General features: G+C 36.5%; 2 protein-coding genes across 4 annotated transcripts; one reads left to right on the top strand and one right to left on the bottom strand.

The window, feature by feature from the left end:
- Nucleotides 1-646: 646 nt before the first annotated feature.
- On the bottom strand, nucleotides 647-6,788 carry LOC147862323 (SNARE-like superfamily protein). Its single transcript, XM_087321947.1, has 5 exons — nucleotides 6,686-6,788; nucleotides 6,411-6,507; nucleotides 2,084-2,162; nucleotides 1,922-2,003; nucleotides 647-968 (listed from the first exon to the last, which is right to left on the bottom strand). Exons 1-5 carry the CDS (start codon nucleotides 6,716-6,718, stop codon nucleotides 831-833), a joined length of 429 nt encoding a protein of 142 aa, XP_087178073.1. The 5' UTR covers nucleotides 6,719-6,788; the 3' UTR covers nucleotides 647-830.
- A 2,095-nt stretch (nucleotides 6,789-8,883) lies between these two features.
- On the top strand, nucleotides 8,884-23,486 carry LOC147862322 (uncharacterized). 3 transcript variants are annotated; one of them, XM_087322473.1, is made up of 21 exons: nucleotides 8,884-9,036; nucleotides 11,080-11,360; nucleotides 11,444-11,597; nucleotides 11,678-11,819; nucleotides 11,892-12,054; nucleotides 13,423-13,618; nucleotides 13,708-13,758; nucleotides 13,860-14,027; nucleotides 15,199-15,434; nucleotides 16,494-16,607; nucleotides 16,889-16,957; nucleotides 17,060-17,154; nucleotides 17,486-17,552; nucleotides 20,682-20,774; nucleotides 21,181-21,240; nucleotides 21,324-21,380; nucleotides 21,874-21,957; nucleotides 22,038-22,121; nucleotides 22,215-22,298; nucleotides 22,987-23,033; nucleotides 23,160-23,486. In XM_087322473.1, the coding sequence occupies exons 1-21, from the start codon at nucleotides 9,000-9,002 to the stop codon at nucleotides 23,263-23,265; spliced, it is 2,388 nt and encodes a 795-aa protein (XP_087178599.1). In that variant the 5' UTR covers nucleotides 8,884-8,999; the 3' UTR covers nucleotides 23,266-23,486. The 3 variants fall into 3 exon arrangements, with proteins under 3 accessions (XP_087178599.1, XP_087178601.1, XP_087178600.1); XM_087322475.1 differs by lacking the exon at nucleotides 8,884-9,036 and having other exon boundaries at nucleotides 11,220-11,360; nucleotides 11,470-11,597; XM_087322474.1 differs by lacking the exon at nucleotides 8,884-9,036 and having other exon boundaries at nucleotides 11,229-11,360; nucleotides 11,436-11,597.
- The last annotated feature ends 682 nt before the right edge of the window (nucleotides 23,487-24,168 follow it).

Here is a 24,168-nt window from a genome sequence, read left to right as displayed (position 1 = left end):
ACACGTATTCTACGTTTTAGAACTGCCGTTTTTTAAATTTTGACGTATTCAACGTATTTAACAAGTATTTATCATTTCAAAAAATATTTTTCTTTTTTGAAAATAAAAACTTTAAAATTTAAGAAGTATTTAACATATTTTACAAGTATTCTACACATATTCTAAGTATTCTACACGTATTCTAAGTATTCTAAACATATTCTAAGTATTTAACATATTTAATGTACTTTATCTATAAAATACGTATTCTAAGTATTTTAAAAAAAAGTTAGAATACTTGGAATACGTATTGTACGCGTATTTTATGCTAAGTATTTTACAACAATGTGAGCTAGGTAATTTTTCGGGTTTTTGGATTCCAGCCTGTACTTCTAAGTCATTGGCTTTCTACTAGACTAATTACGCAACAATCTTGAAGGAATTTTTGGTGTGAATTTGAGCATTAAAAGTGGTTTTTCCTCCATATTTCATTTGTAGGGACCCCCCTAAATCGGACATTTGAGATGACTCTTTAACTGTCCCAACATCCAATGCACAGGATGGGACATCACATAAACTTTGTTTTACACCTAACAGAATTTCCTATAGCAACATTTAAATAACAGAAAGAAATAGGAATTTGAAACTAGAACTAAAAGAGTTTAGGTAATGAAACTAGAGGAATATAAATCCTTCGGATACAATGAATTTAAAAGTCTAAAAAATGATTTTCATGAAGTGATCAGAATCATCCCCTCAGAAAATAAGTGATGAGACATCAATTTAATACATTCTGGATCTTTCATTATCATGATGTGAACATCAACTAAGATGGATGGATAGGATATCCATCAAACAGTTGTTATACCAAAAGATTTCACAATGCTGGTAACTCGCTCCCCGAATGCTTTTGAAAGAATGCGCTTCCCAGGCACATGGAATGGATTTGAGACAGCATCTACATAGGCAGCATGAAATCGCCGGAAGAACTGTTTCCAAAACAAGTAATTAATAAACAATACGATAACAAGAACCACAAAGGCAAAATATTCGCGAAACGAGATGCCTTTTAAGATTAACTATTTCATTTTTCACATCATATTTCTTGAGCTACTAATTCAAAATCTCAAATTTCCATATATAAACTCATCCTTTGTATTGCAATGGCCAATGGTTCGAATTATCAATACACTACCACCCAATTTAAACACTTGATCAGGTTTGTTACCAGTATCCAGAATTCAGACTGCAAATAACACATATATCACACCCATCTAGGGATTGAAATTAGTGCCAATTACTCAAGAAACAAGATGAAACCAGAATCCTGGAGAGGAGATGAAAATTCTGAATATTTGTACAAATGCTGAATGCTAGTTATCAGCAGGGCTGGATATAGATTTCATCTGTGATTTCCATCTCTCTCTTCTTCTAGCCCGCTGATGTGCTTAAACATTTCTATGCTGGCACAGGGCAGTGACCTAATCAGCCATAAATCTTCATAAGGCTTTTCCTGAGATAGTAAAGCATTATTTGATTACTTGTGGGTAACTAACTATCATAAAATCATATTGTCGTCCAGCACCTGAATATTATCTGCATCCAGGATCTAAGTCTCAAGAAAGACTTCTCACACCCCACACAGGTTTCCCAATTTTATTGATTTGCTTTACAGTGATGCTCAGCATTTCCCATATTTGTCTCATAGTGGACGCACTATCAGTTAGATATTTGTTCTATTTACCCAGGCGATGTCTCTTCTCATCAAACAGTTGATAAGATCTCATTGAAATGTAGTTTCTTTGGCCTTTCAAGACATTAATATAACTTTAATTTCATTTATCCTTCAGAAAATGTGTGCGACTACAGAAAACGCATGACACATTTCATTTCCAATTTCAGCAAGTATATTCAGATTTCACAAAAGTTATGCATTACTTACACTCCTAACATCTGCATCTCGTACATCTTGATCTGTAGTCACCAATATAAACTTCACTCTTGTGTTGGTGAGATATCCATATCTGTGATCTGAGACACTATTTAGAGCATTCCAACCAAACATACAATTTTCAAACTCAGTAGAACTTGTAGAGAGACTCACACTTTGTAATCTTCAGTTGGATACAGAAGGCCTAAAAAGGTCTCATTCATAGTTGTGCTGAGTTTTTTTGGATTGCTGACTATGAAAAGAAAAATGTCAAAAAGTAAGATTAAAATGCTCGATGAGATTCTATGTGAGTAGAGCTACATATCTATAAATGAAATGCTCATCATTATTGACTATACAAAAGATGGCAAATAAGCCTGCTATTAACAGTTCTTGAGTAAATAAACAATCAAACAGAAATACAATAGAAGACAGATTGCTTCATATAACTGGTGAATTCTTGTTAGATGTTTGGACGATGTATATAGACCTTTTTGTAGCATAAAATATTGTTGATTGTGGGTTGAGAGACAAGACCCTGCATTATTCGGGATTGATCAAGCCATCCAAGCACGTGAAGTATGGACTCTTGTTTTGTGTACAGACAGCTCCAATCACATCTAGTGGGTCTCAATTGCTTTCCCTACCTTTGCTCTGTATCCTCAACCAATACTGCATTTTATGTTTGTTTGAGTGAGATACAACCAAGAATCTTTCCACAAACCTAGGACACGATTAGAGGTATGTGGACCTAGATCCAACTCTGAGTAGTAGGCACGAAGTGGAGTCATGCCATATATACCCTTCTTTAGTCCATTCAGATATTATACTAGCAAATACGGATATCACAAGCAAAGATTGGATACAGAAGGCCTAAAAAGGTCTCATTCATAGTTGTGCTGAGTTTTTTTGGATTGCTGACTATGAAAAGAAAAATGTCAAAAAGTAAGATTAAAATGCTCGATGAGATTCTATGTGAGTAGAGCTACATATCTATAAATGAAATGCTCATCATTATTGACTATACAAAAGATGGCAAATAAGCCTGCTATTAACAGTTCTTGAGTAAATAAACAATCAAACAGAAATACAATAGAAGACAGATTGCTTCATATAACTGGTGAATTCTTGTTAGATGTTTGGACGATGTATATAGACCTTTTTGTAGCATAAAATATTGTTGATTGTGGGTTGAGAGACAAGACCCTGCATTATTCGGGATTGATCAAGCCATCCAAGCACGTGAAGTATGGACTCTTGTTTTGTGTACAGACAGCTCCAATCACATCTAGTGGGTCTCAATTGCTTTCCCTACCTTTGCTCTGTATCCTCAACCAATACTGCATTTTATGTTTGTTTGAGTGAGATACAACCAAGAATCTTTCCACAAACCTAGGACACGATTAGAGGTATGTGGACCTAGATCCAACTCTGAGTAGTAGGCACGAAGTGGAGTCATGCCATATATACCCTTCTTTAGTCCATTCAGATATTATACTAGCAAATACGGATATCACAAGCAAAGATTGGATACAGAAGGCCTAAAAAGGTCTCATTCATAGTTGTGCTGAGTTTTTTTGGATTGCTGACTATGAAAAGAAAAATGTCAAAAAGTAAGATTAAAATGCTCGATGAGATTCTATGTGAGTAGAGCTACATATCTATAAATGAAATGCTCATCATTATTGACTATACAAAAGATGGCAAATAAGCCTGCTATTAACAGTTCTTGAGTAAATAAACAATCAAACAGAAATACAATAGAAGACAGATTGCTTCATATAACTGGTGAATTCTTGTTAGATGTTTGGACGATGTATATAGACCTTTTTGTAGCATAAAATATTGTTGATTGTGGGTTGAGAGACAAGACCCTGCATTATTCGGGATTGATCAAGCCATCCAAGCACGTGAAGTATGGACTCTTGTTTTGTGTACAGACAGCTCCAATCACATCTAGTGGGTCTCAATTGCTTTCCCTATCTTTGCTCTGTATCCTCAACCAATACTGCATTTTATGTTTGTTTGAGTGAGATACAACCAAGAATCTTTCCACAAACCTAGGACACGATTAGAGGTATGTGGACCTAGATCCAACTCTGAGTAGTAGGCACGAAGTGGAGTCATGCCATATATACCCTTCTTTAGTCCATTCAGATATTATACTAGCAAATACGGATATCACAAGCAGGCACTTGGGTCTGGAATCAAGCTTGGTTGGGATTCAGGAAACCAACTTTGCATCCTTTCATGCAGACCATGAATAATGATGTGGGGTATAAAGCTGTGTTTGATTGCGTTCAGCTCCATTGATACTTCAAAGTTGGACGAAATGCATTGAACATGATCCCTTTTATGGTCAATGTACCCTAGTTCAAGCAACGCAAATTACCTAATTTGATAACAATTCTTTACAGATGAATTGTGCATGATGGAGTGATCACTTGGGGACAATTTGCTAGGTAGTAACACAATGTGATCCTCATATATATTTTGAGTTTTAAATTTTGTGACACCAAGAAAAGTTCTACTTTACAATTATATGCATCAATCTGTTGCATATGAAACAGATTCTTTCACATTCATGATGGCGACCCTTTCTTATTGTCAGAGACCTTGGTCCTTATTTCAACATGGACAGTCTACATTCTCTATAGTTTATGGCATGCACCTACATTTTCTTCTCAGGTTTTAGATTCTGGGCACAAACTAGTACAAACAAGAATTACAGAGCAACACTATAATCCATTACATACTATTGAAAAAACCACTTAGAGGCTTCTCTAACTATCTTGTTGGCTCTCACATACACACAAACTAACTATAGGCATTCTTCTCCCAACTATAGCCAGCCATCTTCGTGCATAACTTTTACCAAGTGTAACAAAAAAGAAGAATGATATCACTATTATCCCATGATGAAGCAAATCTGATGCCTTATATGCTGAAGAAATTTGTTTGAAAACAGAATAATTCAACTGAACTCCTATTTGTCATGTTTTCTTCACCACAAAATGATTGCATTGTATCTTAATGCAAATTTCACAGAAGTTACTTTATGCCTTTCTCAGCACGCACAGAATGTTTGCTAATAATTAGGAAGCCAACATAATTCAAAACCTGGAATGATCTAACACAAAGAGAGAGAGAAATATATATACATATACGTCTTTTAAGAGGCCAAAATGACCTATGAGTCTGATTGAGAAATTATATTTGAAATGTTGTCTCATCTTGGAGAACAACAAGACAAAATAAAGTATGGCTAAATTAGTGAAACTCCCTACCGTACCAGATATTCTTGTATGTCCTGACTCCTTCGTATCTACCTAAGAGATAGATAAACACAGGATAAGGAGGAAATACTCATCAATTACAGATGCAAATACAATGGTGGTTGGCGGTTGGCTGCACAATGTGCTCCTTTGGGTATAGCTGATTTTGACTTTTCATACATCATAAAATAGACTGCTCACACAGTTCGTAATTCATCGGTAAGTGATGGCAGGCACGGCGTATGTAATCATACTGTCTCAGAAATTATGGCACCACTCCATTCTTGACAGATTCACATTCCAGAGACCTAGTTTCTTCAATCTTCCATCAAAGCCCCACCATAAGTGACGTTCTCCAATTATCGTTCTAGGTTCTATTGTCTATGACTCATCTTCCATACAAGTTTTAAAAGGTGTTCCAGTTCAACCCACTTCGTGAATAAATCCGGAGAGTTGCTTGAACTTATGACAATGTTCCAAAAAGATAGTCCCATTCATGATGAACTCCTGTGCTTAGTTCTCCAAGATATATCACATCTGCATTGGCAATACCACACTTCTCTTCAAATCCTCAAAATTCACTCCTCAATCGGAAACTGGATCTAATTTTTGTGGCAGGCATGTTTATAACACAAAGTTGTTGGAATGGCAGGGGTTGGGGGCTTTTGGAATTGTATCTAGACGATGAGAGAATCGTTTCTCGAGCACAACAACATTCTTGATGAGAGACTGATACTCAATTCACATTGACAAATGAATACCCTGCACTAGCTCAATAGCTCAAGTTCACCTGGGAGCTACCTTTGTAACTATAGTTATATGATACGTTTGATTTAACAAGAAGGGCACATTTCTCTGGTTGAGATACCTTTATCTCCATTCTGAGCCGTAATTGCACAAAACACCTATCCATACATGGGGGGTAGAAACGAGAATGACAGTTTTGAGAGTCCAGTTATTCATGTATTTTCCTTCTTATGGAAATTGTAATAGTTCTGGCAATGTGAGTATATTTTAAATGCATTCATAAATGGATGTAAATCTTCTATCTTCGTGAATTGGATGTCAAAGGGGTTCGTTCATACATTCGAAAAAAAATCATAATTAATCCCTATCCATTTAGAATCGCAAACTCATACCCAATTCTGACTCTTTTCATCATATAAAGTTTAAACTATTGTTTTTCTCAAGGCAACATAAAACAACGAAAGAATGTGAATGCATACCTTTTTCCTCGATAACATCTAAAGAACAATGAACGATGTGGTGAAATTTCAGCTCATCCTCTCCATCTGTGAAGCTCTTGATGAACAGGGGATTGTTCTGAGTTCAGAAATAAGAAAATTCACCAATATAAATAGAGGATGATCCATTCAACAAAAGCATCAACAAGGCGGAAACAGAATTAAAGAAGGAACAAAAGATATAAGAACAGGTCTATTTTCTTTTGTTTTCTTTTTTTTTCTTTTTTTTGGGGGGGGGGGAGGAGGGGGGGACTAGCCTGCTGTCCGACCACTGCTACGCAGACGATCATATTCTGTTCCTGTGTCGTGATATGTCGCTCCGATTGTGTCTCGTGAGCAGAGAGGAATCGAAAAGAAGAACAGAGAGAAATCAGAAGAAACGCAACAAAATGGTTTCTTCATCGTGCTTTCCTGCGCTTTTCCTTTATTTCCCGAAATACCCCTGCACTTTCTCTTTATTTCCCAAATATGCCCCTGCACTTTTTCTTCATTTCCTGAACGTATGTAGTTTGAAACTCCGGGGCATCTCTCTCTCTCTCTCTCTCTCTCTCTCTCTCTCTCTCTCTTAATTAGCTTACCTTAGTGGTAAGTTTTTGAACTAATGGCACCACATCTTGGGTTCGAAACCCAATTCCCTCACCTCTCAATTATTACTCCATATGTATTTTCTTAACTCATTATATGCCATTGTGGAATGTAGGGGTTGAACCCATGACCCCCCCTAGTCTCTTGAGTGTAATGCAAAATGATGGAGAGCTCAAGGAGTTGGATATAGAGGCATACACAAAACATGAAACTGATGTGACTTCAACACGAGGGGTCTAGAGGTACGACGATTGGAGAGGGTGTATTTCGGGAATTTCGCATGAATGAAAGGGGGGGGGGGGGGGGGGGGGGTTGCTTCGTCGATGTGCTCAGTTAAAAAATACCATTTATATCTTTTGTAATGACAAAACATGATTTCAGTTCCGTACCTCTTCCAGCCTCCCATGCTTGCAATCTTCTAAACTATACACTTCTTTTGTTGTCTTCATTCATGCATGACAATGCCAACCCATGATACTAAGCCAATAATTAAGCGCGCAAAAACGAGGATGTGCAATTAAACATGTAACCTTTATCTTGGTAAAACCATTGAAATTTAGCTAAATGAAGATGAGGATCAACTTCTAATGCGAATACCTTCCACCCAATCCCATGCCTAGTTCTAGATGCTTCAATAAGGTAATAGTATTGTGAGGACACACCATTGTTCCTAGTCACAATATGGTGAATATGGCAAGATATACTTACAAGTGCATTGTACGCAAGTCCATTTGTATTGCTTCTAAAACAAATTGATAGTATATAATCTCTTTGCTAATGTAATCGTTGTCATGCCTTGTGGTGAGTGTGTTTGTTTTGTTGTATTTGTGTTAGCCACTTTGATCATGCACATGCATATAACATAGTGTTAAGAGTGAATGGAGTAGTGTGATCCAACAAGACACGGCGACAAAAGACACCCAATTGATATATTGTGTCAATGACATCGGTTAACATATTCTCTAATGAATTCAGATAAGAAGTTAGAACCTCTTTCCCATGAATGTAGACCCTCATGGTGTTTTAGAGGTCATTATTATTTATTATAACAACCATATATGTGAAATGTTTGGTTCTTCAAAGCCATCAAGTGCCCAAAAAGTTTGTCCTATGCCAACAATTGATAGTTCTTCTCAATATATTGAAGTATGTTGTTTTACCAAGATAACTATGGTTTCAAAATGTTGACATGCCTTCCAAATACTAGGAAATATTAAGAAGACGAAGAAGAAAACTTCATTTGTTCAATCATTTTGGAAAGCACCATAAGGACACATTGTCTTTTTATTGATTGCATATATGATACTCTTGATATCAATAAATGATTCATACATGACGACTGTATGGTAACTCTAATGTTTCGCAACATAAAAGGCCATGGTTTTCATTCTTGACCAACGATGTGGGCATTATGTTTGTAATTATAGTTTAAGATCGACAACTAATTATTTTCTCTCGTAGCTAGCTATTCACTTTGTGTCGAAGCCTTTTGTGATCGAGATTAGCACGGTTGCAAATTAGAGATGCATAATGGAGCGGCACACACCAGATTTTTCCCATTGTATGATGTTCGTGACGCAATGTCAAACATTCATACTGCCCAACAACTTCAGTTCGAAAACCACCATCATGAATGTCACAAAAACCCGGTGCTATAAGAGGGTGCGGGAAAAATTCCTTTTAGTTTTGTAGATTCGTGGGATACTTTGGCAAAAACCCAAATGTTTTAGGTCAAAATTTGGTTGAAAGAAAAGCATTTTTGTGATATGGAGGGGTATATCTGGTAAATATATGGAAACTCAGGGGTATTTTGGGGAATACCCAAAACTGGTCAGGAATGGCTGCTTATAGAAGCTCTGAGTATTGTGTGAGAAGGAGCTATATGTTCATGTGTATGTAATATATACATATGAGAGTAAGGATTCGGAGGAGCTCTGTACGCGTCATGTACCTTCTGCCTCATTGCAGAATCAGAAAGGCAAGAAAATGCATAAGAGAAAGCTCAAGTGGCAACTGGTGGCAGGTAATATTTTCTTCTTCTTCTTCTTCTTCTTCTTCTTCATCTCTATTTTATCTTTGTTTTGTTTAGCTTAAATCCCCTTCACCACCGCTTCAAACGTAGTGATTCTGTTTTTTCTTGTTAGGAGAATTGTCTCCTAAATTTCGAAAAGAAAATAAAAGAAAATGTTCTTTGGTTTAAGTCGTTGCATTTCATGAGTAGGAGCACTCATTCATCTGGTATATGTATATGTATGTATGTATGTATATGCATGTGCACATTCAGCCATAGATACATATACATACATATATATGTACGTGCATACATGCATATGTATATACAGACATTCATACGTGCATGCGTGCTTAGTATACTTGCATATGCATGTATGTGGGTCCGGACACACATACATATATCTCACACACATATAATATGTAGAAAAATATGTATTTACCCTTCTCACACACAAACATTGTATTATTATAACACGGTTTGTTGGGTCATTCTTGTGCTAGTAACCATCTGTGGTAGTTGCTCAAGTTCCTCCATTAGCAAGTTGGCAATGTGTGTTTTTTCGATGAGTTGCTCTTCTTTCTCTTTCAACATCTCTTGATGCATGTGTAGCAGGTCTGTAATAGTAGCTTGGAATTGGTGTAAACCATTGGTTCCAGTTCCATCATCCAGCAGTACATTACCCGGCTGGCGCCTTGCTGCCATGTGGGGTAGCTGGGGTTTATAAGATCGGGGGCTGTTTCTTGAACTCCCCCGTGATATAACTTCAATACCCCTTCCCTGCTAGGTACTGGTGCATCTTGTACAACCAAGATGCATAGTTGTGCCTGTCCAACTTCTCTGTTGGAATTGTGCTACCCATATGTGCATTCATCTTTCTGAGTTAGCTTGATTCTATGTTCCTCTTGTCGTGCAACACTTTAGTGATGATAGCTAGTTTGAAACGATGTCTCTAACTGCTCCCACAGTTTCAATGGTAGAGCTCGGTGAAGGATCTAACCCTCACACTCTGGTACCATGTAAATCAATTTTGGCATCAAATTTATATGAATATAACATTCCATTTGTCTCAGAAAAAAGTTCTAACCACAAACCTAAGTAGTAAGCTTTGTAATCAAGAAGTCAATGTGTGCATATTTTAGAATACCTTTGAAGCAAAGATAGAAAGAAAGGGTTTTTCCAGTTCCAATAGGAGTTTTCATGAAGTCATATGCTTCTTTCTCTACGGACATACATCTATCCATGAGTTGCGCAATGTATAGGGCAGCTGCGAACTTCCTCACATCAGCTAGAGATTGAGGTATGCAGATGTACACGAATACCCCTAGAAGAAAGAATTTCCCAATTGTGTCATCAAGGCGTGGAATCTGAAGAACACTATGTTTGTCACTGTAGTGTCTTTAATGAAATCAGAGGGAGATACCATTGCTTCTTTAAACAAGGCTTTGGCCCGCTGTGCAAGGTAATGGAATATGAGAACCAACAGTGCCTAGGACTTTTCTTGCTAGAACTCAAGAGACATAGGGAAAAGTTGTTGAAGGACAATAATACAATCACACAAGCTCATCCACAAAGAGCTAGTGCTACAAGTCAATCAAGGAATACACAAATGGGCTCCCGACCAGGACATAACAAAGGGGTTGCAATAGATCGGGCAATAGCAATTTGTTGTGCATGTAGGCCCCGTCCCTATGGACCATGTCCTCAGAACCCTTGTCATCGATAGATAAAGGCCATTATCTCCCGCCATCGCAGGTGCTTCCCTTGCGTTGGAGACCTCTCCATTCTGGATCGACCTATGTTAGAGATCTTTCGGAGACAAAAGTTACACTACATGTAACTTGAGAATGTCACATGTGCCGAAAACCAGATTCCTTTGTCTCATTTTATCTTATTTGCTTTTATATTTACTGAGTAATATTTATTTTATTTTGATTTGTTATTCTCGAAGACAAGAAAACACTTCAGGTGTAATCTTTTGTTTGGTCTTATAGGCCATTTTGGCCTCTTAAAAGATGTTAATATATCTTTCTTTCTTTCTTTCTGTCCTGTCAGGACATCGTAATTTGAGAGGAAGAGCTGGTCATACGGCTACTCTTGTTGGGAAACACATATATATCTTGGGTGGTCGCAATGGCAACGAATTCTTCAATGATCTATGGGTGTTTGATACTGAAATAGAACAGTGGGATCTTTTGCAAGCTAAAGTGCCATTTTCTCCCCGGGCATACCACTCGTGCACCCTTGTCAATGAAAATGAGTTATGGGTCATAGGAGGTAGTGATCCAAAAATGATGCACTCTGATGTACATGTATTCAACACTGTGTCCTTGAAGGTATTTTTCATGCATTTTTTGTTATAGACAAATGCTTGCGTTATTCCAGTTGGAATGCTTTATATGGTTTTCTAGTTTTATAGTGGTCCTGTCCAATCTTATCGAATAGCTCCATGACATCTCGAGGAACACATGCAGCAGTTTTACATCCTAAACACAAACGTTCAATATTGATATATGGAGGCTATGGGGGATCCAAACCAAGCTGGCTTTCTGATCTTCTGATATTTCATACAGGTAACTTCTATTATTTTATCCCTTTTCTAATTATTTTCTCTTTACAAACACCTGCTATATGTTTTGGGATTTGGATTCAGACACACTTGAATGGCAAGATCTGATGCCAGAAGGTGCCAAACCAAAGGGAAGGGGTTATCACACCTTCACAGCATTTGGCAGTTACATTGCTCTTTTTGGTGGTAAAGCTGAGGGAGGTATTATAAATGAGGAAAAATTAAGGTAATGTGTCACTCCAACTTCGCTGGAAGAAGACATTATTAGGAAGTTATGTGAAGTAACTTCCTTTTGCAGTATTTATGATGCGCTAACAAACAGATGGAACATGATAGCTGTGAGAGGACAGCCTCCTTGTCCTCGTTCTAATCATGCTGCAGTTCTGATGGGTGATGGGCTTATTGTAATTCATGGTGGACGGCATGGATCACTACGGTTAAGTGATACTTATGTCTTACAGGTACCAGTATGTATGCAAAAGGTTATTATCTGATGGTATCCAAAGAGTATTTTAGATAGAAAGTGTTTTCTGTGTTATATCACAGGGGAGGTTGAGAGGGATACACATTATAAATTTACTACTTTTCTAAAATTCATGCTCAGTTGACACTTCAAAGTTACAAATGATAATGCACATATGGAGCAGTAGGCTACTTGTATTTTTCATGGAGATCTTATTTGCGGGTTCCAGTTTCCCCTTGCTAGCAAGTATTTCTATGAGAGGTAGTTTAGATGTGCCTTCCTCTCGGTTTCTCTACTTCTTTAATACTTCCCTTCATCTGAGAGAGGTAAATTCTTCTATGACCTTATTTTGTGAGCATTCTTTCTACACATCCCCTCTTCCATGCTAATCTTGGCTTTATGGTTGTACAAATTTGGAAGGTTTCATCTTAGAGGGATACTAACCTTTTGCTGCTATTGCCTGCCCAGCTTTTTTTAAAGATGGAATTTCCTCTTGCTAACCTATCTTTCTTGAGTAACTAGGTCTCCCAATAACTCGATGGTTCAACTTGAACTCATTATCTTTGTGCCTTCATGGAAACCCTAGTCAAAATGATGGATTGGAGCTTTATATTGGTAAGCGGGTTCATTTTTGCCTTTCCAATTCGTCACATCCAATGAGCATATGGGAGGAAAGTATCTAGGATTTGAATCCATGAAACCTCAATGGGGCAAGTATTGAGCCTGAATCCCAGAAGGTGGTCTTTTGTGTATTCTAATATGCACACTCATTTATTCAGAACTTGTAATGTTGAGATTAATCTCATTTCTTAAAAAGATGTTAATATATCTTTCTCTCTCTTTATGCTAAGAAAGCATTTTGTGCATCTATTTTCAAAACAGAAGTTTTTGTTCTGGACAATGCTTATAGTTGGTCTTTTAGGTTCCCAATACAAGGTTCACTTTGGTATGAGAACCATGCATAGTGCACATTATCTAATTGTATTTCAAGGATGAGACATATTTTGTGGGACTTGGTGTTTAGTTTACAGAATATTGTCTATTTGAAGAATCTTTTTCTTTTGTTTTTGTTTTTGTAAGTAAATATATTTTCTTTGCTAAATGTGGCTCAAATAGTTCTATTACACTATTGGATTGATAAATTTAGATAGGCAGCCATTTTTTTAGGCATGGGAAACTCAGTCATTGTCAAGGACAAATGGGTTAAGGAGTACTTTGAGGCCTTGTTTTTCATGCTTTATTTGCCTTTTTCCAGAGAACAAATATTCCTCCTTTGTAATAGTTATTTAATGCTCACCATTAAATAATTACTAAAATTACCAACTACGGATTCTTGAAAATATTGAGCTCTTCAACTACTATGTAGGTTCCATTGGTTCCCTGCAATATCTCAGATCTAGAGTTGAGCTGGCATATGATTGAGCAATCAGAACATCCAACAGTCTTAAAAAAAACACCAAGGAAAAGATCGCTAGAATATGACACTTTATCTGGTCGTTCAGCTCATAGTCTCGTAGCCAAGGCCCAAGAATTGTATATGTTTGGTGGTTATGGCGGTGAAGGTAGGTGTAAAAGCGTCTTGACAATGGTACATCTGATAACAGATACAGTTACAAAGTTTGATATATATTTTTCTGTGGGATATTTCCAGGTCTTACATTTGCTGACATGTTTGTGCTGCGAAAATTTCCAAAAATCCCAGGTTATTCCACAAAATTATATTTTCAATATTCTGTATTGATGATGATTAGCATTCCATTATTATTTTTCTTATATACTTGGATGTGCATTGTTTTTTGGCAGAATTAGAAGTAAGGAGCCAACCCTTGGCCAAAAAATCTGTCACTGCAATTGCAGATATTATTCAGGAGAATGACAATAAAGAAGTTGAAGAACGAGAAGATGATGGATGGAAAAGCACTAAAATTCTCAAACTGCCTGCAAAGCAGAAAATAGACTTCCCAAAATCTGGTAGGTTTTAAGCCTATTGCCCGCTGCAAAATTAGATCTGATAGGACGATCTTTTCCTTTGATTCACTACATCGTCCATATAATTTTGAGTCTGTTTATTGAGCAGGCGAAGGCCAGATTTTCTGTATGTCACCTTTAACAAAAAGAAGTTAAGTCTGTCGTCCTTCGCCAAAATATAGGTTATAGTAATAATCACAGTTCACACTAGATAAACTAGCTTAAGGAGCTAGAAAAAAGTGTTTTTGGCATTCCTTTTAACTACTCTTTGACTGTGGCATGTACCTTCACATTGATGTCTTGGATGTCCAAGGGTCTTATATCCTTACACCCTACGTTGTTGATTGCTAAAAATATATGTAACACTTGTCAAGGGAAATAATTTCATATCCTGTGGTTTTAATGTCCCTATGACCCGTAATATTTCCAATCTAGAATATTGGTCATATGATCAATGCATACAAAATGTATTTTCATATTGTAATTTGTGTGGAACTACCCTTTATTAGGTGGTAGAGGCTAAACGGCCAATGGGCTGACAATGTGATAGGGACCCTTTAGCGTCTCTCACTTGTATAAAAAGGAAAGGGTTCTCATGTAAAAGTGACCCTCTGGTGCCCAAGCTTTGGGGCTAACTTTTGGTCCTCATTCTCTCCTCTTTGCATCCACCAAGGTTCACTTTCCTCCATGTAGCTTTTCCACACTAAATAATTGACATATACATGATTTTTACTTTGCAATTATCTATTCAATGAGACACCTCATATGTTTTTTATCTAATAATTACCTATTTAATTAAAACGACGTATTTCTTACTTGATGTAGTGATTAAGTGTGTTAATATTAGTTTAAGTTATGACGCCCTTGAGATGTCCATGGTTCCATTGAGTGTGTGTTGAAGTATGACGTGATCTTTGCCATTGGGGAGTGACACCCCCAATCCCTCTGTTAGCCCACCAAGAGGAAGGCAAACTCTCAGGACTCGGTAGTGTCCCTTGGCATACGACTGCCCAAGTTATAAGTTGACTTATCCGCAGGACATACTTATTAGAGACAGAGATAGATCAATTTGATATGTTTTGAGTTTTTCCCTGCAATCTACATGATACTTTGTCTTTCTGATGTGGTTTTCAAGGTTATATTTTCTGACAAATTAGTTATTCACTGTTATTAGCTGCTACAAAATTGCAATCAAAACAAGAGGTTCTTGGCTGTCGTGAGAATCTCTCAACACCGGAATCGAGATCAACTGAACCCATAAGAAAGAATTCATGGCCTCAAGCAATGACTGTGTTATCAGTTGAAGATAGGTCAATGGCAATGTTTCTACAGGAGAAGGAACTCTATCAAAAGGAAGTGAAGTCTTTAAAGCAATCGATGGAATCCTTAAAAGAAACCATCAAGGAGAAGGTGATTTTGAAATATTACCTTCCATTGAAATTCAAATAATCTGCACCATGCAGAGAAACTTGTGTAGGTTACAGAAAAAGAAATTAAATATTTTTCTATAATATTTTTGTAATTCCATGAATCAAGTAGGCCTTGAAGGGCTCAAAAGAGGAAGTTAGAACATACATTATTTCTTGCCTTCCAACAACTATACAAGCATGTTTCATATATGAATGGTCCACTGTGCTTGTAATAAGTATGAGACCAAAGATAAAAAAACCCATTTCCAGATTTTCCAAGATAGCACTCATCCTTGTATGTGTTGAATTGATATCATCTGGAAGTTTTCTACATTGTCATCGGGGAATTTGGAATGGAGTCAATGTTGTAGAGTGACATGTCTGCCCAGTAATCTGTTGTCACAAGAGTCGAGAAAAACTTCTTAACCATACAGTTTAGAATCATCCCTGCTTTCAATTCATATTCTGCTGTATACTCCATAATGTGTTTTTCATGTGAGTGTATCGGTGACTGGTAATAACCAATTATACATTTTAGTTAGCTGTGATTGTTTTCAAAGGAAAAGCTAAGTATGTTCAATGACACACAAAGTGTTGATGCAATAAATTAGTATTGATGAAGACAATTATCATAACCATATTCGATGGATGATGGGGACTAGATATAGAGAGTGCACCTTAGTTCTTGCATTGGAAATGAGAGATGGATTATGCCTTTTCAATCTAAAGAAATTTGTAGCATACCATTTATATTTCTCCATTTTATAAGGTATAAGATGTTCCAGTGTTAAACGAGGGTTGTTAACCAGAAAATTTCCTCCAAATTTGTGTAAGGATAAATGTCATTTTTTGTTCAACGAATAGTTGTTTATAGCCCAATTCATATTCATGCTCATAGACACAAAATACACTGATTGTTCTCCCTGGATTATTGAAATGCAAGATTTTGGTGCATAATACACAGATTTACAATAATGGACATCAAGTCACATATCTTTTGACAGTGGCATCAGCTCTATGCATATATGCTTCTAACTATACTTCCCTTTATGTGCACTAGACATTGGTGGATCCAAACTTCCATCAAAGGACTCTTCAGCTGGAGCAAGATGTGCAAAGACTTCAAAAAGAAAAATTGGAGCTTCAGTCAACGGTTGGAGATTTGGAAAAGGAGGTAACTCTTGTAAATTACTGGTTAAACGTCCATCTATCTATCATCCGTACCATCTTGAGGCACACCTTAACTTGATTGTTCCGCCTAACATTCCCCTAAAGGTGGCTGGCTTAAGAAAGGTAGCAAATACTGTTTATAAATACCACGAAAGTGCATTTATTAACAATTGTGGTCATGATTATCCTATAGCCTTAAATAATTAAGTCCAGTATTTTATTTGCTTCTTGTTTAGAAATAGTGGTATTTAAAGTTCATGTCAAAAATCTTGTTGGCATTTGCAGCTTACCCACCAAAATAAGAAATATAGAAAACTGGAGCAAGAGAATAAAACCCTGAAATCTCACATGCAGGTAGGAAAATTGGTATTTTTAATGAGAAATAACAATCAATTCGTAGAGTATTGATTAGCTATAAGGTATGAGTGCCATGTTGGGTACAATTTGTTATCTCAGGATCTCAAGTACTCTTTAGATGATAAAGAGAATGCGAGGCAGGCAGAATTAGTGAAGTTGGACGATTATGAGAAGCAGCTCCACACTCTCAGCAAGTGAGATTATTATTTTTTTCATCCTTGAGATGAAGGAATTTATATTTATTAAATCCAAATGTGGGATACAAAATTACCTAAGAAAGGAAGTGATGGTTCGAAGCATATTGAGTAGCAAAGTCTTCCAAATACAAAACTTCAAAATTTCTGCTTCTAAATTAGAATCTCCCTTTGCAAATTAGTTTTGCTTGTGAAATGTCTCTAAATGTAGAGATCTTATCCAATCTGTGTGTTTGAATAAGCTCGAGAGAGATTGGGAACAGTAACATTCTTTTCAAGTTTCAACAACTAGCTACCCGTTATTGGCTTCTTACCTCTTGTGTTATGGCAGGTCTTTTGAAGGAAGCAATGTTCTTGTTGCTGAAGTTAGTCTTGAACGAGATAAATACAAATCATGTGTAAGTTACATTGTACATTACGAAAAGAATTAGTTCTTGCTAACAATCAGCATGTTTGTGTGAATGCGATAAATGTCAACCTTATTGAGCCTTTGGCATTTTTGATGATCCATTATAGCTTTCGTAGTTATCACTGAAGTAATTCCTGATACCTTGAGTTTTAGAGTGCAAATTTTCAGTGCTTTAAGCCTCTGTTTGTTCACATCTTAAATTTCATGAATTCCATAATAACAGAGTTTTTCTATTATTGAGAACTGCAAATGACTAACAAATGATTAAAAAAGATCTTTTAGAGAAAGAAGAAAGAAAGATATATTAACTTCTTTTAAGAGGCCAAAATGGCCAATAAGACCAAACAAGAGATTACATCTTAAGTCTTGTCTTGTCCTTGAGAACAACAAACCAAAATAAGTCTTCTGAGTAAAAAAGTAAAGATAAAAAGTGACTAAAAATTATTGTTATTGGCACATGCAACGCTGTCAAATTTTGTCTTTGAAAGATCTCTAGCATAGTTTGATCCAGAACGGATAGGTCTCCAAGGGAAGCACTTGTGTCGCAGCAGATAATGGCCTTTATCTGTCGATGATAAGGTTGATGAGATTGTAGTCCATGAGGCTGGGGCCTAGGTGCATAGCATATTGTTGTTGCCTGATCTATTGTAAACCTTTTCTATAACCTGGTGGAGAGCCCACTTATATAGCCCGTGATCGAGTACTTGTTGCATGAGGAGTGATGGGGCTAATGAAAGTTTTGATTTTTGTTTGTTGATGAGCTTGTGTAGTGGTTCTGTTGTCCTTGAACAACATTTCCCTGTGTCTCATGAGTTCTAGGAAGAAAAGCCCCAAGCACCGTTGATCATCAGGATTCCATTACCTTGCATAGTGGGCCAATCCTTGCTTAAAGAGGCAATGGTATCTCCCTTTTATTTCATAAAAAACACTACAGTGACAAACATAGTGCTCTTCAGATTCCACTCTCTGATGACATGATGAGCAAATTCTTCCTTCTAGAGGTATTCGTGCAAATCTGCCGACCTCTATCTCTTAACTGATGGGAAGATGTTTGTAGCTTCCCTATCACACTGCCCAACACATAGGATAGATGTATGTCCATATAAGATGCCACAGTGATGAATCCATCCTTTGATGTCTGTAAATTTTGTCTAATAGTGGGCTATCTTCTTACGAAGTGATATCTGGGGGCTGATCTATGTGATGTTGTTTTCAAAGTAAATAATATCAGTTCGGATCATTCTATTCTTTTCCTCTTTGGTCATGTTTAGATGGGGACAATCCTCCAAAAGAAGAAATATAGAAAACAAGATATAATTCGCTCATCATTATTGTGAATAATCCTCAAAGAATTCCATGTTCTCCATGGTTGAGCAGCTAATTACTAGCACTACTAGATTATTAAACTTGCTAACCTATGATTCAGCTCCTCTGTTTTCTAATTCTCTGTAAGCCACTCTATCACGACACTAACACAATGGACCCTTTCGTCTCTTACATAGAAGACTATTCACAGTGGAGTTTTATAAGGTGGAATGCTTTCTGAAAACTAGGGCAGAGCTCCCCAAGTTAATGTTGTTAGAAGCCTAATAACATGATTGTGATTGCCAACTTTTTGAGCCAAGGAAATTAAACAATGCTCATATTCCTCGTCTACAGTTGGGAAAATTTGAGCATACATGACATCAGCTGCCAGAAGCTTCCCATACCAGGTCGCAGCCTTGTTAACTATTATGAACAATTAATTAAAAGAGTAAAGAAAATAATGGATTAAGGGTGTTTAACCACACCAACCAGCAAGAAGCAAAGGACAAGAGACATACAAAACTGTTGGAGGGTGGCAGCTCCAGACCTGCATTCTCTTTCATCTTTATTATCTCTGTACTACATTCTCTCTTTTCCCAGATTCTTCTCTCTCTAGAATCTACAACTCTTTAAATGCCTTCTCTCTCTAGATTCCCTCATTAATTTTCTTTACATGTTATTTACTTTTATATTTACTGTGTAATATTTATTTTATTTTGATTTGTTCTCAAAGACGAGACAACACTTATGATGTAATCTCTTATTTGGTCTTATAGGCCATTTTGGCCTCTTAAAAGACGTTAATATATCTTTCTTTCTTTCTAGAATCTGCAATGCTTTAAATGCCTTTTCTCTCTTCCACTTTTTCCAAAATATTCCCTTTTTATTCCTAGTTTATTGTACCTGTTTGGTAGTACAAGAGTCTCTTAACTACCAAACAACCATTTCCAATTTTGTATAAATAGGCTATACCAGCCTCTTTCGTAATGAGATTATTTTCTGTTGCTACTTACAAACAAGCACAACTCTTTGGCTGTGTCTCTACTCTTTGCAACCATTTTTTCTACTGCTGTCTAACAGCCTTCTCACAGCTTGGCTATGTCTGTTTTGTTCTAACTCTTCTGCTGCTGCTATTAACAGCTTTTCTCACAAAAACCCCATCAATGAGCAGTTACTTAAAAGATTAAAAGAAATGGATTAAGGTTGAGGATATCACAACTCTTTAAAATAACGAGGGGCCAGTCCTCGCTCACCAGCAGTTGTGGACGCTTCCAGGCGGAGTGTTTAAGGCGTTAACTGGGTCTTGTTCGCAAATAAAGTCTCTACAACGTCTCTAAGATGCAATGTTGAAGGGGGTAGCTATTCTCCTTTACATAGGGGAACTCCTTAGGCTTCCAGACATGACATGCCTCAGGTCCTTATAGGTTATCCCAAGTACTAGGATAGCCGATTTCCCACTTACACTACCCTTAAATCCATTAAAATAGCTTTGGAACATCTCTGCTGAAGGCCGTGTCTGTAACATCAACAAGATATCAAGACATGACATGGTCATCTTTCTTAACTCTTGTATTTTTAACAATAGTGCATACATACATATCTAGATTCTTTTGTTCCCTATATTTTTAATGATATTTGTTTTGGTCTGTTCTCAAAACGAGACATCATTTTTAGATAGAATCTTTCGTTTGGTCTCATAGGCCACTTTGGTTTCTTAAAAGAAGTTAAGTAACTGCCTCCTAAGAAAATCATAAATGGGTTAAGCTCAGTTGAAATTTGTTTTCAAACAATTTATATTCATGGATGAATACAGGTTCAAGCGTTAGAAACAGAACTGGAGAAGCAAATGGAAGCTTTGAAGCAAGTCAGCTCTAGATTTGAGGCAGAAAAAAGTTTTCTTCTGAAGGTTAGGGCTATATACATCACTATGAGATTGAGTTTGAAAGTTGCACTTGTCTTTGAATTTTTTTATCATTTCTGAATTCCGCAAGTTCTGTAATAGTGTATCATTTAATATCATCAATTTTTTTAGATCTTTGTAAGATGTTCATTATCCTGGATAACTCCCTAATCTAAATTATCTTTCTTGTTGGATATACCCATTTGATATAGAAACATGGTTTGACTTCAATGATGAACAGCCGAGTTTTCTTTTCGCTTATTAAATCTTCTAGCATCTCAATTATTCCTTTACATGAATGATCAGAAAGCTATATGCTATAGTACATTTGCTATCTGATCTATGAAGTCCATTGAGCTTAATATTTTGAATCGTGAGGTTGGTTTGACTCATTCAAGGATGCAGGAAACAGGAAATCGCAGATAGGCAAATGACAGTAGACAAGCTACTAACTGATTTGGGTGCTTCAAAGGTAAAAATGTTGTTTTAAGTCCTTTTTGTTAGAGAATTTTTCTCATCATCCTATTTGTTCTAATGTATTTTGCTTCTCTCCAGGAATGTATGAAGTCTCTGGAAGATGCTCTAAGCTGTCAAGTCAGACAGATTGAGCAGGTAACTCATCCTTTATAGGGAACATTATATACAACTGGGTTGTCTTACAGTTGCATATATGTTTTGGGGTGGCCAAAATCAAAATAATGCCAAAATCAAAATAATGCCAAGATCTGAATTAAGCTAAATGCTCATTATCTGTCCATCCATATTGCTTATTTATCACAATCAGTTTAAAATAAAGGATTTTTATGCCGAAGAAGTAGTTCAATAACTGCTATAGGAAAACTGCTCTTTTTCACTGTATATGTTAAATTGAGAATAATTGCTGCCTAGTTTGTCCTAGCAAACTCAGCAAAGGCTGAATATATTTCTTTTCTTCCCTGTCTGTGTGTTGGATTGGAGGCTTCTGTTTTTAATCATTTGAAACTCCCAAGTATTTAGATCTCTAGTCATATTATTAGCATAATAAATACCAGTCAAAGAAGCATTACAAATACAGAAACATAATAATATAATCAGTTCTCTTTTGTAAATCGCTTGATGAATGCAGGATAGCCACAATATAACCGCATTGCAGAAAGAAAGGGAAACACTGACATGTTCTAATGCTGTTTTGATCTCTGAGAACAAGCAGGTAATGCTCTTATAAACTGCGGAAAACATCTTTGTCCTATTTACATATCTCTACGAATGACGATTTGTTTCTGAGAACAGTTGATAGAAGCCAAGGAGGGGGCGGAATCAAGCTGTTTACTGCTTCGTTCTGAATTGCAATCTGTGCGAATGATGGCCGATCAGGTAAGTGTTCCTGCTAAGAGTCGGATGTAATCAACATGATTTCTGCCTCAAGGAAGTTGACGAAAACAGTTCTTGTAATGCCTTGTGGTTTAGGGTGGAATCCAAATACTACAACTGAAAGAGGCACTAGAACAAACCAAAGAACACTCGTCGATACTTCATGAGTCTTTGAAGAAGGTACTATTTTTCTACTTTCTGAGCCATGCGCAGTTGTTTTCTAGGTGTTCATTAGTGTTTGGCGTAACAAATCATAAAAATGGGTTAATTTTACAGTCTTCGTAACCCCACATTTTGACCATCTAAATTTGGAAATATAGAGTTAGATATGCCACATTATGTCATCGTTATTTCAGCGAGTTTCTTATGTCTCATCGTAAAAATGTTTCTAGCTGAAGCATTCATATATGACCATGAGATGGCAACAAGCCAGTATGTTAGGTGTGGTGTAGTCTTATGTTGCCTTGAGAAAAAGCGATAGGGTATCTAATAGGTATTTTCGAGACAGCAGCTTCAACAAATATTTATCCTTCTAATAAACTCCTTGTAGACTCGGTTTTAAAATATAGCTAGCATTAGAGGTTGATTATGGATGGGTTAAGCTATAATTACTATGGATTCTTCAGAAGTCTTGAATGTAAATATTATATGGCTGTGCTGTAGCACCAAAGACACACTCGCACGTACACACTCTCTCGCTATCTGTAAATATGGTATTAGAGTTCAGTTTTTTGTTCGGACTAAGTTATAACTCGTATGGGTATTCCAAAAATCTGGAATACATCTTTATATAGTGCCTAACACACATATTGCTATAGCAGCAATTTTTGGATTTAACAATTGCTCATGTTTCACTCTATTGTTGCAGAATGAAGAGAAATTATTGAAACAGATGGAAGAGTATAACAAGATTCGGTGAGTCTTCTTTCTTTCTAACGTTGCTTCATCAGTTATTATAATTCTTTAGAATCTTCTTGCCTTAGGTTGTGATGCAATTCACATAATGTATAACTGTTTTTTCTTTTCTTTTCTGCTGACCAGAGGATTGATGCGAGAAACCGAGGAATTTGAACTAGCCCAAGTGAGAACATTGCAAGCGCATGCAGAAAAGCTTCGTTGCGCCAGGCTATCTTGTCCATATCAGTGATATAGAACTATATCTATACGATTAAATTTGTTTTCCATGTCCAAAAGAAACAAGAATAATTCATGAATTTGTAAAACTATCCGGTTTGCAATTGTAAACTGGAAAATGGAAATGCAACTGTATAAAATATGTAAATATTTCCATTGCTAAGAAGAAAGTCAAACCCTTCGATTTATGTTTGGAAACTCCAGGAGAAACTTTCAAGTCATTTTTTTCATTTTTCAGATGTACAAAACTCATCTGGAAAATATTACTGCTTTTTTATCATTTGGATCATTCATGCCGTTCCTAAATTTTATAAAATCAACCATTCATATTAGAATGCATATGCTTCATGTTAAAACTTGCATTCAATAACTCTTTACTTTCTGTTTGCAACGACTTTGGGAATATAATCAATGATCACTGTTCCTGGGTTCTTAGTTGAAGGGGCCGAGTTTCCTGTGTTCTTGTTTTAAATTCTATTTGAATTTTTAAGTGTTTGTCAAATCATTTCATCCAAATGGAACTTCTTTGGATTGTAAAAAAATGGTCTTTTAGTTTTAATATTAAGAATTGGTTTGTCTGGTGTACACATGCAAAGACAATCGGGTGTAGTTAGCTTGACACCATCTTTCAAAAAATTTCTATTGGTAATACATTTTAGTAATGATGGAAGCCATAGTTCGAAGGTGAAAACTCGTAATCATCGTCATTGATTTAGCATTTCTTAGCTCATATATTGCCATTTCACAAACGTAAGGTCATGCAAGGGAAAAGGCCGCGAGTATTCTACTTGTTCATGGATTCTAGTACCAATAGAATGATCATGTTGAAACTTGAGGGAGTAGGTATATCAGAAAACATGTATAAAGGTAAATGCATAAGTCTAAACACGTATGAGGGTGGATCCATATGGTTGCA

This window comes from Azolla caroliniana, unplaced genomic scaffold (genome assembly GCF_043228905.1).
Source record: "Azolla caroliniana isolate FFs.n. ecotype wild unplaced genomic scaffold, voAzoCaro1.0.p SCAF_7, whole genome shotgun sequence".
NCBI lineage: Eukaryota > Viridiplantae > Streptophyta > Polypodiopsida > Salviniales > Salviniaceae > Azolla > Azolla caroliniana.
This window is presented reverse-complemented; position numbering and strand designations above follow the sequence as displayed.

Bases quoted from the DNA above. Each gene is read 5' to 3' on its own strand.
- LOC147862323 (XM_087321947.1), bottom strand. From the start codon at position 6,718: ATGATCGTCTGCGTAGCAGTGGTCGGACAGCAG. The intron at 2,004-2,083 runs GTGAGTCTCTCT...CTCAGATCACAG, and splicing joins CCAACTGAAGATTACAAAGT to ATATGGATATCTCACCAACA. The intron at 969-1,921 runs GTAAGTAATGCA...TTTTGGAAACAG, and splicing joins GAGATGCAGATGTTAGGAGT to TTCTTCCGGCGATTTCATGC.
- LOC147862322 (XM_087322473.1), top strand. From the start codon at position 9,000: ATGCATAAGAGAAAGCTCAAGTGGCAACTGGTGGCAG. The intron at 16,958-17,059 runs GTAGGAAAATTG...TTGTTATCTCAG, and splicing joins CCCTGAAATCTCACATGCAG to GATCTCAAGTACTCTTTAGA. The intron at 22,122-22,214 runs GTAAGTGTTCCT...CTTGTGGTTTAG, and splicing joins TGCGAATGATGGCCGATCAG to GGTGGAATCCAAATACTACA.